A 17,169-nucleotide genomic window follows, 5' to 3' on the forward strand; every position below is an offset into this window, starting at 1 on the left:
TGGAAGGAGAGAGAGGTGCAATTGGATGGCAAAAGAATGAAAATAAACTGCAGCTCTGGAGCTTGGGGGAGGGGAGTGGCAAGGGCGAGGGTAAGGCCAGGGAGGGGGCCGGGATCACCGGGCCAAGGACGGCAGTTTGGCAGAAGTGAGAGGCGGCCATGTGATCTGTAATGGGGAGAGAGGAGTCAAGAGGTTGCGGGCATGGGAGACCCAGGACAGGATTTCCAGGAGGCAGGAGGGGCCCAGGGCCCTGGGTGGGTGCACCAGCAGGGGCGTCAGGACTGGCGGGGGACCTCAGACTAGGAGATGTGGCCAGCGGTCAGGTCTCCTCTGCAGACGGCAGGGTGAGCCTCCTTCCCGACAGGGCCTGGCCCTGCTCACCACCTTTGAACTCAGCAGCAGCTCAACGCTGCTAGGCATCATGGCCAAGGTGAAAGTGGGCAGTGCCCAGGGCCCCACGACCAGCAACACTGCCAGCTGTTTCAGGCTCTGTTTCAGGCTTAGCCCCCAGCCCTGCTCCCAGGAGCGAGGCCATCCAGGGACTTGAGCCACCCTGGGGTGGACTTTGCTTCCCTGGCCTCAGCTGCTTCATCCAGACCTCCCAACTGGAGCCACACTCGCTGGGTTAAATACAGAATAAGAGACATTTATAAAAGTGCCCCCATGTGTGTGCACTTGAGGGACCCGGTGTTCTCACAGGCACTTAACATAGCATCCCAGCTCATGGCCTCCAGAGAGCAGGCTGAATTACAAGAAGGCGGCATGAGCGACCTGTGTCCACTAGGGGGCAGCAGAGAACTTCCAACACGACAGCCGGGGTTTGTTCCCAGTAAAGGGAGATGGCGGCCTGGAGCAAGGCCCATAGGGAGCCAACGCAGGCTTCCTTGCTGTTTACTAGGGTAAGTGTAGGACATCCAGCCTCTACTTGCCCATCCCCAGACAGGCTGAGATGGGACAAGCAAGTGTTGAAGGTCACCCAGCCCGTGGGCAATGACTCTGACCTTGTAACCTCAGTCCCCTGAGAGACAGCAGCACTCCTGGCCATGTTCTTGGGACCCCAGAGCTGAGGGGTCTCCCTGCACTGGACTCTCCACAGCCGGGTCAGGCTTACGTGGGCCCATTTCTCCCTTCCTTGGCTAACAGCATGCCCCACGTGTGCCCTCTGTTTTCCCTGGGGGCCTAGCACTGTGCTGGGTACACAATAGGTGCTCAACAAGCCGTGCAGATCGACTTCCTCAGAACCAAGCCAAAGAGAGCCGAGGGGTCGAGTCGAGGGGGTCGGGAGAGAGGAATCCCTGTGCCCGAGGTCATTTAACAGTGATCGGTGAGTGAGCAGATCGGTAAGGGAGCAGATGCCCGGACCCCTCGATGGCTCGATCGCTCCCCAGCGGCTTGTCCCCAAGTCCTGGAGTCCTGGATTCGGGGTTTGGGGCTGGGACGATTTCCCAGGCTTTGCCTGGTGCCGTGGGTCGTGTTTGCAGCTGAACTCTGCACCCAGGCACGCTGGGGACCCAGTCTTGGCTGCAGCCCCCGGCTGCCCGTTTGATCTTAGCGAAGTGACTTCAGCCTTCCGAGCCTGTGTCATTTCCTCTGTCCAGTGGGGTGAGCGGAGGTCACGGGGCGGCTGAGAGTGAAATGGTAAGAAGCTCTTTGGAGAGAGCTTCACACACAAGGAACGCGCGCCCCGGGTCAGGGGCGCCCTTGCACGTGGTCGGTTAGGGCTCCTGACTGTGGAGCCTGGAGAACTTGTCCGGGCTCCCAAAGTGAGGCAGCTGGGAGCTCAGAGTGTCCTGGAGCTCCGGGCTCCCTGGGGACCGAGCTTGTGGCCTGGGCGCCGGCTGGCTTTGCACATCCTACATCCGGGGAAAGGACTCCCACAGCAGCTTCCTCGGGCGTTGTCTGCTCAGCAAAGACACACAGGCGCTTCTCTGCCCTTGGTGGGCTGGGCTCATCCGTCCGCCGGAGCAGGACCTGCAGGGGCGGGTCCCAGCTCCCAGGTGACAGGGAGGGGACATGGAAGTCCCACTGGTCTCAATGGAAGGCAAATCCCTCTCTTGCCTGGGAAGGGCCGTGGGGGCCGCTGCCTGGCCCTCGCCCCAGGTGAGTGAGTCCCCATAGACCTGCCTCTCCCTGGAGGGATCCTTCGCAGAAGGAGCTGGCCGAAGTGGATGCCAGCCAGGTCGCAGGCCTGTAGCTCGAGTCTACACACCGACCCGATGCCTCTGCAGCCAGTACAGGGTTCACCTCGGCTGTCAGTGCTCAGAGCAGCCACACGCAATAGCAACCAGCCGAGACTTAGCACGCACCACCTCCTGGGCTCCACGCTAAAGGGTGGACATGGATTCACACTTCTTTTTATCAATGGATTGATTTTATTTGAAAGGCAGAATGGCAGAGAGAGGGAGAGAGAGAGAGAGAGAGAAAGAGATCTTTCATCTGCTGGTTCACTCCCCAAATGGCTGCAACCATCAGATCTGGGCCAGGCCGAAGCCAGGAGCCAGAAACTCCATCCGGGTCTCCCATGTGGGTGCAGGGGCCCAAGCATTTGGGCCATCTTCTGCTGCTTTCCCAGACACATTAGCAAGGAGCTAGATCAGAAGTGGAGCATCTGGGACTCAAACCGGCGCCCGTATGGGATGCTGGCATTGCCACTGAGCCACGCAGACAGAGGCTGAGAAACCAGGAAGAGCCTGCCCAGGGTTCTGTGGCCTGGAGACCACCCCCATGCCGGGCGCCCTGCTGCTCCTTCCTCCACAGCAAGACCACGCCCTCCTCTGCCACCAGTCCCGCCGGGTTTAAAATACAAGAAGGTGTGTCCGTGGCAACTCAATGGGAAGATGGAAGTGGAGACACCACTCAGAAGGACATAAAACAGCCCAGAAAGGGACAGAAACTAATCACAAGGGGTTGGAATTCAGTATGGATTTGGGACAAACGTGCCACCAGGCAAAGGGAGGCAGAGATGAGGCCGGGGTGACACGTTCTTGCGACAGCGTCTCCCCAAGCTCTCACGGCGACTCCACGTCTTGGGCCCTGCCTGGGGTTGGCCCCCAGATGCGACCTCGCAGCTTTCTAAATAGAAGCAGCCACAGGAGTGCCCTTCCCAAAGCTCTTGCCACCCCACGGTCACGCCACGGCCACACCTGCTGCTGCGCTCCCATTCTGCACCGGGGTCCCCAGGACCTGGAGACCTCAACCAGGGCCCTCGACATCGGCTTCTCTGGCCCTCGATGAGGCCAGAAGGGAGCTCTGGTCCATGACCCTTCCCCCACCCACCAGAGTCCAGAGACTCCAGAGAGATCCTCTAGGGATTAGGAATTCCAGGAACGACCCCGTGGTGCTTCAGGGTCACGGAGAACTTCCCCCAGTCCCCGAGGTCCGAGGACACAGGGACCTTTGCTGAAGCTGGGTACTTTCCCGAGAACCATGACCATGGGTCAGGGCCCAGGGCGCCGCCCCCGAGGCCCGGAGGTGCCTGTGGCCTTCAGGGTTCCACTGGTGCCCTGCCGAGACCACTCGTGCTCAGCAAGCCCCCGAATAGACGTGCAGTCTCAGCAGTTCCTGGCGCCCTACGGGCCCCCGGGGGTTCCGCGACCCTGGAGACGGTTGCAGAGTGAGGCTGCGTGGCTTGTGAGGTGGGGGTGGTGGGGGGCCATCCCTTGAGGCCCGGGGCCATCTCAGCACAAGGCAGTGAGGGTGTTGCTGGGCCGGCGTGCGGGCGGGGGACTCAGGACAGGGAATCATGGCTGGCTGCAGGAGGAATCACCCCGACGGGACGAAGCAGCGGCCGCCGGGGTCCCCCTGGAGGGGCCTCATCCACCCTCCCCAGGCAGCTGAGGAAAGCTCTCCTGCTCAGTGCCAGGGGCCTCCCTGATGTAGGTGGGGGAGGGAGGGGGCTCTGGCACAGCCCTGCAGAGTCACCCACGTTGATGTGGCACCCAGACCACCTGCGGTAGAAAAGAGGGGCTCATGGTGCTCACTGGACTCCCCTCCCCTCCCAGTGTGCCCCCTGTGAAACCTTTCTGGAAGCCCAATCTGGAATCGCAACCCCACCTGGGCAGGGCCACCCCCCGCTCTGCAGCTTCGCCCCGTTTCTCACCGCCTGACTGTCGTGTGTTTCGCCCGTCTTCTCATTTCTCGCCGGCGTGCCAGCCATGAGGGTAAGGAGACTCGGGAGGGGAGTTCAGTGCGCCAAGGCAGGTTCTCAAAAAGCACTTGCTGGGGCTGGTGCTGTGGCGCAGGAGGCTAATGGAAGATCTCTCTCTCTCTCTCCACCCCACCCCATGTCACTCTGTCTTCTAAATTAATAGACAAATCTTGGGGGCCAGCACTGTAGCATAGTAGCTTGTCTCTGCCTGCAGTGCTGGCATCCCATATGGGTGCTGGTTCGAGTCCTGGCTGCTCCACTTCCTATTCAGCTCTCTGCTATGGCCTGGGAAAGCAGCAGAAGATGGCCCAAGTGCTTGGGCCCCTGCACTCACTTGGGAGACCCCAAAGAAGCTCCTGGCTCCTGGCTTTCACCTGGCCCAACCTTGGCCATTGTGGCCATTGGAGAGTGAACCAGCAGATGGAAGACCTTTCTCTCTGTCTCTCCCTCTTTCTGTGACGCTGCCTCTCAAATAAATAAATAAATCTTAAAAAAAAAAAAAAAAGGCAGCATTTGCTAAATGATTATTTTTTCTGGACTGGGATTGTCAACTCCAACAAGTGGTCAGGTTGGCCAAAGGTTGCAACAAGCAGGGGCACACGGGGCACTCCTTCCACAGATCGGGGTGTTTCATGCTTGCAACAGCTCTGGGCCGGGTGCCATCAGGGAGGCGCTGTCATGGTGCCCCGCGGGACACGAGCTGCACGGCTCAGAGCAGTGAGGCTGCTTGCTCAGGACCACTCAGGCCTAACGGACAACACTGGGACTGGGACTTGTGTGGTTCAGTCTGTGGGCCTCATGGCCACCTGCTCCGTGGAGTGTGGCCACGCCCCCACCTCCCTGAGCTCTGCCTTCCGGGAAACCGGCACTGTTAAACACCCCCGATGCCCAGTGACAAGTCTTGGCTCTCACTACCTGGCCGCTGCAGCTCCAACCTGGGCTGACCAGCACTGCACAGGCTCAGGAGCCAGGGGCCCTGCGCTCAGTCTATCTTTGGGTCCCCAGGACACTGGAGTACATTTAGGAATGGACTCCAGGGCTTTGTTCTGGAATGATGGGAGGGAGAGCGGAGTCCTTCCTTGCTCGGACGTGCCCTGGGGAGGGCGATCGGTCCGCTGGGGCCAGGCCCAGCAGAGAGCACTGTCCCAGCAGATGGCTGCGACCACCCCAGCATCCCCACGCTCCCCGATTCTCCCCAGCTGCTGCCTGGCTGGCCCTCTGGCCCCGGCCTGCTCCTCTCCCAGTGCCCTCCAAGCTGTGGCTAAGGCTGGTCAGCCTGGAGCCTTGCCCAACCCAGGGCCCGGCTCAGGCATTGCTGGCCAAGGTGCCTCACCGCCTCTGTGCTGGTCTCTTTACTCGTCCCCTGACTCCCCCCGAGCCTTGTCACAGGCCACGCCCCCCAACACACACACACACACACACACACACACGCTAGCAGGCAAGGTAATGGAAAAATACAAAGCTAAGCTCGTGATTGCTCAAGACCCTCCCACGGCTCCCTCTGCCCTTGGCACAAGCCCAGACCCTGGCTGTGGCCCCCAAGGAGCTGTTCCTGGTCCTGGTGGCCTCCAGAGGTCAGGGGTCTCTGCCTGGGCCCTTGCCTGCACAGCCCCTGCACCTCCCCCGGGCTGTCCTCCCACAGGCCCTCCCTGAACCCGCCTCTGAGGCTCCAAAAGCCCTCCAAGGTTGTAGATGTCCGTCTGTCTGTCCCCACCCAGCAGGGAGCTCCCTGGGCGAGGCCGCCATGTCCCTTGTTGGTCTCACTGCCACCTCACAGGGTGATTTGCCGTCGATGGCTGCATCAGTGTTGAATGCATGGATAAAGTGGAGAACCTCGGGGTCTCAGTTTCCCTAAGGACACATGGACCTCTGGCTTTTCCAGTGAGACCCTCTGTGGGCACTTACGGCCAGTAGCCGTGACCTCCCTCGCACCCATGACCTTCGCTAGAACTCAGTGGGAGGGGGAGCCAGGCTCCCTGCGGAACGGACTGAAAACTGGGAAGCGATCCAGAGGGCTGTGGGGCTGCTGGGGTCTGGCAGAGGCAGCCAGCACCAGGGCCCGTGTTGCTGGCACACAGCAGGCGGGCGCCTTGCCTGCCCCAGCCCGGAGCCTGGTCAGGTTCCCTCACGCCTTCTTCCCGGAGGTGCCAACATTTTGTTCCTTTACACCCAGGCCTAGTGGCTGCTTAGTTAAAATACGCATAGCACACGGGAGGACATGGGAGCCCAGCACATTCCAGATGAGGAGACACACACCTGCTGCCCCCAGGCTCCCCCAGGAGACTGCCCCTCGCGAAAGTGCCTGGTGCCCCTGAGGGCAGGACCAGCCTGACTCACAAGCGGCATCTCTCTTTATTCACGAACTTCACCACCCGCTGCCTGCGTTCTCCGGAGTCCAGACTTATTTCACAGGGTCCCCTTGTTCCCCTGACAGCCCCACCAGCACCCGCCCCACCCCCTGCCCTTGGAGCCGGCCTCTGCCCAGCCCGGCTGCAGGGTGAGCGGCCGCTATTCCCATTCGCAGCCGGGGGAGCTGAAGTCCAAGTGCACAGAGCCAGGCGGAGGCCACATGGCAGCCTCCTGGGTTTCCAGGTGGCTTCAGCGGGGAGGGAGGGCCTGGCCGGAGCTCTGAGTGCCCTGGTGAGGAGGTGGCTGGCTCCGACCACGCCGCAGAGAGCTGCCGATCTGGTGCCTGAGGGCTTCTAGTCTCTGGGCCAGGTTGGGAACTCCGGCCCCACCTAAGGAGCAGTAAAAAGTGAGCAGGCCCTTCCAGCCAGCGGTGGGGGTGGGGGGTGGGGGGTGGGGGGTGGGGGGTGGGTGGGTCCCAACACCCGCAGGGGAAGCCTCGGGTGGTAAACTCCACCCCTCCCTCATCCCCCACCCTCTACCCCCTACTCTCTATCCATGGGCTCCAGCATACATCTAGGCCTATAAAAAGTCCTAAAAAGAGAATTCCAAGTTTGAGAACTAGAAATACTTTAAAAAATCACCCCTCAACACTGCCCCCATTCCAGAGACGGGGATACTGAGGCTCAGAGAAGGTGGGTTCTGGCCCAAGACCAAGAGGACATCAGGGGCCCCTCCCTCTCTCCCTGTGTCACCTCTCAGTGCCGGTGATGTGTCTGGGGGCCCCACGGGCAGGGGGGGTGCAGACGGTGCCACCTCCTCCTCCTCGGTCAGTGTTTCAGCCAGAGCTCGCATCTGAGTCCAGTCGCTGTGAGTCCTGGGCCAGGGCGCGGCGGGCGGTGAGTCTGTGAGTGTCCAGGTCTCCTCCTCCCCCACCCCAGTGCCCCGGGGCTGGGCCCACCTCTCTCTTGGGCACTTGGCAGAGCCAGGGCTGCATGGGGGCGCCCAGGGTGGGGGCCGGCCGGACAGGGGCACACCAGCTGGGGCCTCAGGGGTCAGCATCTGCAGGAAAGCCCCGAGTGCACACTGGGTGACCCAGCCCTGTCCCCTCTGTGTCCTACTTCCCTGGTGCTGGCTGTGTGCCCCTGCCAGGCCAGCCCCACAAGGTGCCAAGAACGGCAGGTTGGCAAGAAAGGGGCGGGGTCTTGGTCGCTTTCTTCTGCCAGGCAGCAGGTGGCTTTGGCGATGTCTGCTCCTGCAGCTAGGTGCTCCACGTGGGCAGGAGTGCGTCTGGTTTCTTTCTGAACCCTCAGTGCCCACGTCTGCAGTTGGCACAGAGAAAGGAGCTCAGAGGAGAGTGTGTGGAGCTGGGAGTGGCTACCTGAGTCTTTGGCACAGGGAATAACTGTGCATACCTGAGTTAAGTGAGTGACAGAGCAACCCCTAAAAGAGGCCGGGTGGGGTGGGAGCGAGGTAAGTCCCAGGCAGAGGGCCCCTCCGCCAGCCAGCCACACCTCACGTCACAGTCTGGAAGCCTGGGATGCCTGGGGCTCTGGAGTCTCCTGGTCTGCTGCAACTGGATCAAGGTCTCGAGTTCTCCCATCTCCCTCCCCGCCACGAGGGCCCTTCATACCTGCGGCAGGTGGCGCCCTCCCTGTGGGCAGGCCCAGTGGGCCAGAGGTGCTCGGCACAGAGGGCAGAGGTGGCAGCAGGGGCAGGAGCAGAGAGGCGGCAGTGCCTGCAAGAGGGCACGTGAGCGTTCCACGGTGTCCCTCTCTGTCGCCCCTCCAGGCTGGGCCGTGAGACTCACATGGCACAGGGGAGCTGGTCCCATCCCACAGGGACACGGTGGGGCCGGGCCGGGACCCGGCTGGCGAAGGTAGCAGGCAGAGTGGAGGTGCCTGAAAAGAACAGTGGGGTCTGTGCCTGTGGCCCCCAAACCTATTCCCAGGCAGACCCCCACATCGCCCATTTCAACAGAGGCGCCCGGAGCACTTAGGAGACACCGGCCCATTTTCAGTCCATGGCCCATGTGGCCCACGGTGGCACAGCCAGGAGGGGGCCAAGCTGCAGATGGAAGCGGGTGGCCTGACCCAGCGGTGACATCGCAGCCATGTCTGGCCTCTGTTCTTTGACTCCATGCTCACCTTTCCAGCTCGTGCACCTGCTGGGCCAAGACGCGCTGCTCAGCCCTCGCCAGGTCCCGGCTACTCTGCAGCTGGCTCATCTCTTTCCTGGGGAGAGCAGGAAGGGTCTCAGGCCCTGCTCATGGCAGCCAAGTTTCGGTCCCGGGAGGCAGGTGCAGACAAGGAGAGGCCGGGAGGGGAGGGGAGAGCTGTGGCCCGGAGCCTCCGGCTGTGGGCGGGGCCCTACCTGAGCCGCTCAGGCTGTGGGCGGGGCCCTACCTGAGCCGCTCATTCTCCAGCATGAACTCCTGGAGCATCCCGTAGAGACTCCGCTGGGCCCAGGCCAGCCGGGCCCCACTCTGCGCAGAGGCTGTAAGGAGGCAGGGATGGCTGGAGCCACAGGAGCTCCAGGCCCTAACCACACCCCACCCGTGCCCCCAAGGAGCTCATACCCTTGGGGTCTGACTGGTCCAGCTGGAGCCGCAGGCGTCGGTTCTCCTCCCTAAGCTGCAGCATCTCAGTCTCCAAACGCTGGGGCTGCTTTGCCGCGGGGGACTGTGGAGGAAGAGCCCACGGCCACCTTTTCTAGTTGTGCAAGCTGTGCACTGCACAAGGGTTTCCAGGTGTGGGGAGTGCCTGGGGCCTAAAGTCCGGCCTCAGCGTCACTGCCAGCCTTGCCAGCCTGGCATCTTGGCACAGACCGTGTCATCCTGCAGGGGGTACCTTGTTCCAACTCTGTCACCCTGGAGGGCCCCACTGTGGGCTGGATTCTGCTCTCAATACTAGTCAACACCAAACTCAGTTCTGTGCAGACCTTGGCCTGGGTTCTGACCCTAGCTCTAGTCAGACTCAACCAGGATACCAGCTCAGATCCTGGTTAGGCTCTGAGTCACATCTCCACCCAGACTCCAAGCCTATACCTACCTTATCCTGACCTTGTCCATGGCTGGAGCCCTGACCTTACCCTACCCAACCGTGACAGCACTTCTAGGCTCCAACAGTAATCCCAACTCTGATCCCGTCCCAGATTCCAACTGTGATGCCAACCCAGGCTCTGACTACTGCCTGATCCCTCTACCCGCCCACCCACCGTGCACCGTGGCCCCTGCCTTTCCCTCTGCCCCTCTCCCACACTCGCCTTGGGGGCCTGTGGCCGGGTGGTCACCCGCTGAGCACGACTGGCATATCGCAGGGTGCTGAGGGTCTCCGGAAGGCACTGGGCTGATGGGGACACGCAGGCCACCTGGGAGGGGGGTCACCCAGCCTGAGTGTTCCTCCCTGGGGGCCCCTTCTTGGGGACCCAGCCCTCCTGCCCAGCTCCCCTCAGATACCATGAGGGTGACCCCACGTCCGCCCAGCGAGTCGGCCAGCAACTTGGTGAGCTTGCTGTCCCGGAAGGGGATGTGGCTCTGCTTCCGCTGGGGGTCCAGCAGCAGGGAGATGCAGTGGCCTGCGTGGGTAGAGCGAGCCCAGGATGGTTATGATGCTTGCCCAGCTGGGACGCTGCAGAGCTGAGCCCTGCCCCCAGGCCTGTGGGACTCTCCAAACCCATCTTCCCATGATCTCATCGCTTTCTGCTTGGTCTAACCACCAAACAGCAGCTGCTCCACGGCAGGGTGGCCTCGTCCGCCTCTGCTTCCCACTGCCCAGGGAAGGGACGGGCGCAGGAGATTGCCAAGAAATGGAATCCACGGAAAGGAATTTCCCGACACCTCCCTCGCCCAGCATGGAGAATCCATGGGGTGGGGGTGGGGAGACGAGGCCATCCCTTCCCCCCACGGGCTCCCAGTCTTCCCACCTTCCCAAGTGTCTCTGGGGATTCGTGCTCTGCAGCTAAGAATTCCCACCTCCCATTGTAGAACCCAACATTATAGACCCTTAGAGTGATGGATTCCCAAGCCACGTTCTAAGAGCAGACCCAGAATGAGGCTGTGGGCTCCCTATCACAGCACCCCAGCCCTCATCGCCACCCTACAACTCCCCCGGCGGTGGGCCCACCCCAGACGAGGGACCCGGGACTTCAGACCAGCTGGCACCACTCTCACCCAGAGCCAGCAGGCTGCGGTTGATGCTGTTGGCCTCCAGCATCAGCTCCCCACGGGACCCTGTGGCTGCTACCTTCTCACTGCCGGCCAGGTCAACAAAGCACAGCTTCCCACCAGCAGGGGGCGCCCCGGAGTCCACAGGAGGCATCTGCTGGGGCTGGGGGACCGGGGTTGGCTGGGGCTTGGGAACGACTGTCCCAATCCAGGTCACAAAGGGAAGGGCTTCCACAGTCACCTCCCGTGCACACCCAGGTGGGCTTCCACGCCCTTGCTGGGTGGCCCTGGGCCAGCGCCTTCCCCAAGCCGGGAGAACTCACAGTTTGGCAGCTGATGTAGAGAGTGAGCAGGGCGTGGCTTCTGCTGGAAGCCTGGTTCAGGGTGTGAGCAGAGCTCCTTCTCCGGCTAAGACCTGGAGGGGAAACACACGGGGAGCTGGGCTTCTTCCTAGGAAGATAAAGGGGCCGAGGCTCCCTGGGGGAGGAGCCAGCAGGTGTCCAGGTAGAGGGCAGGGCAGTACGTGTTGGTTCCAGAAGGGTGGGGCATTCCATCTGGAAACAGCCTAGCAGGGGCCAGCCAGGAGGTGGGGAGTATGACAAGGCTGGGGGCAGGGCTGGGCATGAAAGGAACTTGGAAGGCAGAGTTAGCAGGCCTTGGGGGCCAGCAGGGGCACCCTCAGGGCCAGGGTCTGAACTGTTGGTCACTGGCCCTTGCCCCACCTGACCCGAGTCATCTCGGAAGCCCCCGTCCACACCGAGGCCAGGCTCAGTGGAGGTGGAGGCTTGGGCACCCGGCCCCCAAAGCTGCCCTGGAGAGCACGCACCCAGCTGCAGCAGTCCCATCAGCGTCTCCAGACTCCCAAACTCCACCACCCGCAGCTGCTCCACGTAGAAGCCCCGTGTCTTATTCCAGCGAACGGGGAGAGGCCGGGGAGACGCCACGCTCAGCAGGTCCCGAACCTGGGAGGGGGGTGGAGGGTGAGGAGGGTGCTCCATCCATGCATCCAGCCCCCTGAGGCTGCTGCGTCCCCACCGCCCCGTCTGTTTCCTTGTCGCTGCTTTCTTCGCCCCTCACCCCTGACCTGCTCATTGTAGATCTCCAGGTAGGAGGCGCGGAGGGTGACGGGGGTCCCCAGCTGCTGCACGCGGTCTAGGAGCCAGGCGAAGGTCCTCTGCATGATGCCAGCCAGACCAGGGGGGACCGGCTCCCCCTCCCCCTGCAGGCAAAGAGAGCTGCGCCTGGGGACTGGGCTGCCATCATCATCACCTTCATCATCACCGGCAGCAGCAGCTCCTCTTTGCAAAGCACTCACTCTGCACCAGGAACCATACCAAGGCTCCCCATGTTAGCTCACTTTAATCTTACTGAAGAAGGAACTGAGAGATAACAAGGCAAGAGCCGAAGTTTGAACCTCAATGCTTCAAACTGGGCAAGCCCCCTCTCCACAGTCCTCAGGTTCCTTGTCTGCAAACCAGGGGGACAGGGCTGCAACCCCAGGGGCTTGCAAGCCATCAGACCCACGTGGGCTCCACTGGCGCCGGGCTCACCTGGGGAGGAGGTCCGGTCAGGGTGTAGGTCTTCCCAGACCCCGTCTGGCCAAAGGTGAAGACCGTGCAGGAGAAGCTGCGGGTGGCAGGGGCGTGGCTGAGCCCAGGGGAGGGGTGAGGGGTGAGGGAGGGGTATGGTGGCAGGGGTGTAGAGCCGGGTTCGAGCCTATACTCACCCGCGCAGCGCCAGCTCGCCCAGACGCCGCACGCCACAGGCCCGAAACACGTCCTCCTGCGTGCGCGCCCCGTCCAGCACGGCCCCGAAGCGGAACGCCACGTCGGGGCCCCCGCCCGGGGGAGTCACCTGCGGAGGGGCGGGTGGAGGGGTGGGGCCGTCTAGGGGAGGGCTTGGCAGTCGTGGAGGGCGTGCCACTCCGCAGGGGCGGGACAGTCTGGGGAGGGCGGAGACTCCTGGGAGGGTGGGGCGCGGAGGATGGAGGGGCGAGGGCCGGGCCTTGGACTAAGCTGCTTTCCCGGAGGGGCTGCGGGTCCTTTGGATAGGTTTTCTGGGGATGGAGGAAGGGTAGGGATCCTCACCTGCAGAGTCCGGGTCCCTGAGCAGTGCAGGGCGCTCTTTTCCCCCCTGCGAAGCTCCGCCTCGCTCATGGGACGCACCCTGGAGCCCGACAGGAGGGCAAATGGTCCGTCCTGATGTCCCCATCAGTCCCTTCCATGGCCGGATGCCTCTTAGCCAGCCTGCACCCACCTGAGGACCACCTGGATGGACGTTTCCGGGCCTTCGGGGCCTTGCTCCAGGTTCCGTGCGGGGTCCCTGCGGCAGCAGCGCGGGTTAGCATCCCGGCGCCCTGCGCTCCCAGGTCCCTGTTACAATCTACTTACCCGTCGGGAGACCCGCGCTCCTCCATGTCCGGCTCTGCACACGCAGTTAGCTCCTCCCGAGTCTCTCTCCTTCCTTTTCCCCCCTCTACCCTCCCTTCCTCCCCGACGCTGGGGCTGTCCACATACACTTGCTTTCCCAGCCCCCTCCCATCCCAGGCCTCCATCCATCCGGAAAGGCTTGGGCCTGCCCAGGACTAGCTGGTTAAAGATTTACCCACCCCCACTTCTGCGCCTGGGAAACTCTCTTCCAGCCTAGGGGACCTCGAGCCAAGGGGGTCTGGAGTGTGGGACCCCTTGCTCTCCACCAGTCTCAACACCAGCATCCTTTGTGCACACAGGGGTATAGCAAGCTGGGGAGGGAAGGGCTCTGGCAGGGCCAAGGCTCCAGCCTGGGCAGACCATGTCCAGGTTCTTCCTACTCCTCTGCAGTCCCCCCCTGCACATCAGGGCTTCTCTGAGCCCGGGGAGGGGAGGAGCTCAGGGCTCAGTCAGCTGTAGGGAGACCTGGCTGGACTGAGAGCAGGTTTCCAAGCATCTGGTTAAACATTGGGGCACCCGCCTTCCCGATGCCAAGGCTAATCCAAGCAATTGCTTAACCCTCTCCTGCTCCGGGTTGTGAGAGCAGAGATGCCTGCGAGTGTGCCGGGGCCAGGCAGTCGCACAATCCGTGCAGACGCCATGCTGGGCTCCAGGGCCGAGGAATCGAGGAATCGTGTAGAGATCAGCTGGCCCCTGGAGTCAGGCAAGGACAACCAGCATGTGGGGCTTCTGGGGGAGAGGTGTATGGGAGCCAGGAGGACAGGGAGGTGAGGGTGTGCCAGGCAGAGGCGGCACACCTCAGGGAGGCTAGGGTAGGGAAACATGTGAGGCGGGGGGAGGGGTGGTCTGAGGCTGGACCCAGCTCATGGAAGGCACCGCAGTCACTCCTCAGGGAACCCAGAATCCACTGAAGGCCTACAGCTGGGGCCGTGACACTGTCCGATTGTCAGTGTTGTTGCCCCCATTGAGACTGTCTCTATGTACTCACAGAATATTTCTGCAAACCCCTCCCCCCCAGATACGTGTTGGTATGAAAGCCCCCCAGATCAGCCCCCTTCAGTGTAGCACACTCTGCCACCACAAATGGCAGACAGTGGGCAAAGCCACCCCACTGGGGCGTGGGCTCTCTTGGGAGGCAGTGAGCTCGCCGTGCACTGGAGCTGTGCAAGACTGGTGTGTTGGTTCAAGGATCTATTGCTGGATCGAAAACGAGTGCTACAATGAGCCCCTGCCCCCAGCCCTGCAGCCAGTTTCATAGGGCCTGGTCCTCTCTGGACCTCTTTCCTCTCTATAGAAAGAGATTCTCCTATTTTGTATGGTTTTAAAGTGAAACAAGAGTTGTATAGGATTAACTAAAAGCAAAAGTTAAAAATCCACAGATGATAACCCAAGATCCCATTCAGCTCTCAAATTCCTCATTCTATTTTTTGAGACATTTTGGTAAACAAAGTTCACATTACTGTTTGTATTTAAAAAAATAAATAAATCGGCTGGCGCCGCGGCTCAATAGGCTAATCATCTGCCTGCGGCGCTGGCACCCCAGGTTCTAACCCCGGTCGGGGCGCCGGATTCTGTCCCGGTTGCTCCTCTTCCAGGCCAGCTCTCTGCTGTGGCCCGGGAGTGCAGTGGAGGATGGCCCAGGTGCTTGGGCCCTGCACCCCATGGGAGACCAGGAGAAGCACCTGGCTCCTGGCTTCGGATCAGCACAGTGCACTGGCCGCGGCGGCCATTGGGGGGGTGAACCAACAGGAAAGGAAGACCTTTCTCTCTTTCTCTCTCTCTCACTGTCCACTCTGCCTGTCAAAGATAAATAAATAAATATACATATAAATAAATAAATAAAACAGGATAGCAGAGGTAGGCAGTGGAGATTGTCCAGGGAGAAAGCAACTACAAACGGCAGGTCTGAGCTGCCCAGCGTGCTGAGCTGGAAGACTCGATGCTGTCTGCTGTGGGCGGCTGCTTTTTTCAGCTGTCAACCCCATGAGTGAACGAGCGGTCCCTTTAAAGGTCCATAACACTGTTAAGCACTATGGGTTTCACGTCTTCACGGGCAGCTGCCCATACTGGACGTCGAGACACTGGACTGATAAAAGTGCGGAGACAGGGCATCTAGGCGCGTGTGGGGTGTGATGTGTTGCTTTGTGGGAACTTTTGTCTCAGGTTTCCCAGCCTGAATGGTAATGTTGGCAGCAGTAGCTGACCACAAGCACAAGCCGAGCGCTGGTTCTGTTCTCTAGTAACGATGAGTGTGAACTGTGCTATGCATACGTGGAACATTCAGGAGCAGTGCCAGGCTTCTAGGCCCTTGGGTGTGCAAGCGAACAAAATTGAATGAGATGGGACAGACAATAAAAAATAGGTAGATAAATAATTTACATGGCCTGGAAAAAATTCAGATGTTATGAAAATACTCAATCTGAGTGAGGGAGATTGCGACTGTTGGGATGAGGAAAAGGTTGTTGTTTGAATAGTGTGGTCTTAGAACATCTGGCTGAGAAGGTGACCATCGAGTAAAGACTTCAAGGAAGAGGATGAGCTGGCCAAGTGCATGTCTGGGGGACAGCGGCCCTGGCAGAAGTGTCCAATGCAAAGGTCCTGAGATGGAGCATGACCAGTGTGTTTGCGGAATGGAAGAGGGCAGAGTGGCTGGAGCATAGGAAACTGGGGAGGGTGGGAGACAGAAGGTCCTAGGGGAGGCGGGATCTGATCCCAGAGAGCCTTGTGGGCAACACTAAGGACTTGGCTTTTGCCCTGGTTTGAAAATGGAGGTGATGAAAGTCAACGGAGTATGAAGATGTTGGTACTGCAGAGACAATGCTTATGGAAATATCGGATGAGATACGTAAGAGAAGTAAAGTATAAGCACAGGAGGACACCAAGAACTTCTTAAAAAAAGAGATTTGTTTATTTGAAAGGTAGAGTTAGAAAGAGAGAGAGATCGAGACAGAGAAATCTTCCATCCACTGGTTCAATAGTCAAATGTCCACAATGGCCAGAGCTGGGCCAATCTGAAGCCAGGAGCTTCACCTGGATCTACCATAAGGGTTCAGGGACCCAAGAACTTGGGCCACCTCCTGCTGCTTTTCCAGGTGTGTTAGTGGGAAGCTGGACTGGAAGTGGAGCAGCTGGAGCGTGAATCAGTGCTGATGTGGTATGCTGGCACTGCGCACAGAGGCTTTACCCTCTGCGTCACAGCGCTGGCCCTCAAGCACTTCTTAAACTGTTGAAAACCAAAGACAATGGAAAAACCTTAAAGGCAGCTATGTGGGTGGTGGGGGAAACACAATTTTCAAAACAGCAAGACTGACAACCACTTTCAAATGGAAACTATGGATAACCAATAGGCAATAGAATGACATCTTTAAAGTGTGGAAATTAGAAAAGAAAATTTAACTCAGAATTCTATGCCCAGCAGAAGTATCCTTTACAAAAGTAAGTAAAATACACAGCTTTGAACAGACAGAAGCCACAGTAATTGAGTGCCAGTCGGTCACCACTACAAAGAATACTGAAGGAACTTTGTTTGGTTTTTGCTTTTTTTAGGTCGAATGATCATGTGGAACATGGAATTGTAGAAAGGAATAAAGAGGTGTATGTAAAATCATTTTCCATCTAAAATACAGTTATACTAGTTTCTTTCTGTAATTGTAATATATCTAAAAGTAAACTTAGTTCTACATGGTCATGGCATAAAGGGTAAGAGAGTTGAACAGAATGAAGCCGCAGAATTACAGAATAGCTTCTTCCGTTGGTGGGAAGTGCTGGAAGTGCTAATTAAAGGTAGCCTACCGCAGGTCAGGGATGGATAGTGAAAACCGTAAGGGAACTGCCATTAAAATAGAGCTTAACCTGAGAAGCTAATAGTATAGAAAATGAAAGTAAAGTAGTTGACCCAAAGAAGATAAGAAAGGAAAAGCAGAGTCACAAAGAATAAATGAAACAAACTTGAAACAAATAACAAGATACAATTCAGCCCAGTAACATCAGAAAGCACTCATATGTTAACTGTACACAAACTACTCCAAACAGAAGAAAGTTAGATTGGATACAAAATACAAAACATGTGTCTGTTTCAAGGT

General features: G+C 59.5%; 1 protein-coding gene across 2 annotated transcripts; it reads right to left on the minus strand.

The window, feature by feature from the left end:
• Positions 1–6,480: 6,480 nt before the first annotated feature.
• KIF12 (kinesin family member 12) lies at positions 6,481–13,180 on the minus strand. Of its 2 annotated transcripts, XM_002720485.5 has the most exons (19): positions 13,049–13,180; positions 12,915–12,980; positions 12,746–12,824; positions 12,385–12,512; positions 12,209–12,284; positions 11,743–11,877; positions 11,485–11,620; positions 10,982–11,073; positions 10,665–10,821; positions 9,951–10,069; positions 9,758–9,862; positions 9,072–9,174; positions 8,899–8,989; positions 8,641–8,727; positions 8,304–8,394; positions 8,127–8,231; positions 7,455–7,555; positions 7,249–7,370; positions 6,481–6,885 (listed from the first exon to the last, which is right to left on the minus strand). In XM_002720485.5, the coding sequence occupies exons 1-19, from the start codon at positions 13,072–13,074 to the stop codon at positions 6,746–6,748; spliced, it is 1,959 nt and encodes a 652-aa protein (XP_002720531.1). In that variant the 5' UTR covers positions 13,075–13,180; the 3' UTR covers positions 6,481–6,745. The 2 variants fall into 2 exon arrangements, with proteins under 2 accessions (XP_002720531.1, XP_069911917.1); XM_070055816.1 differs by having other exon boundaries at positions 10,982–11,620.
• Positions 13,181–17,169: the final 3,989 nt, after the last annotated feature.

Source organism: Oryctolagus cuniculus, chromosome 1, assembly GCF_964237555.1.
Source record: "Oryctolagus cuniculus chromosome 1, mOryCun1.1, whole genome shotgun sequence".
Lineage (NCBI taxonomy): Eukaryota > Metazoa > Chordata > Mammalia > Lagomorpha > Leporidae > Oryctolagus > Oryctolagus cuniculus.

What these genes read in the sequence shown, in the direction of transcription:
- KIF12 (XM_070055816.1), bottom strand. Translation starts at nt 13,074, where the DNA reads ATGGAGGAGCGCGGGTCTCCCGACGG. An exon ending in GAGCGCGGGTCTCCCGACGG is followed by an intron (nt 12,981 to 13,048) that starts GTAAGTAGATTG and finishes CTGCTGCCGCAG; the next exon opens with GGACCCCGCACGGAACCTGG. An exon ending in GACGTGGGGTCACCCTCATG is followed by an intron (nt 9,863 to 9,950) that starts GTATCTGAGGGG and finishes CCCCCCTCCCAG; the next exon opens with GTGGCCTGCGTGTCCCCATC.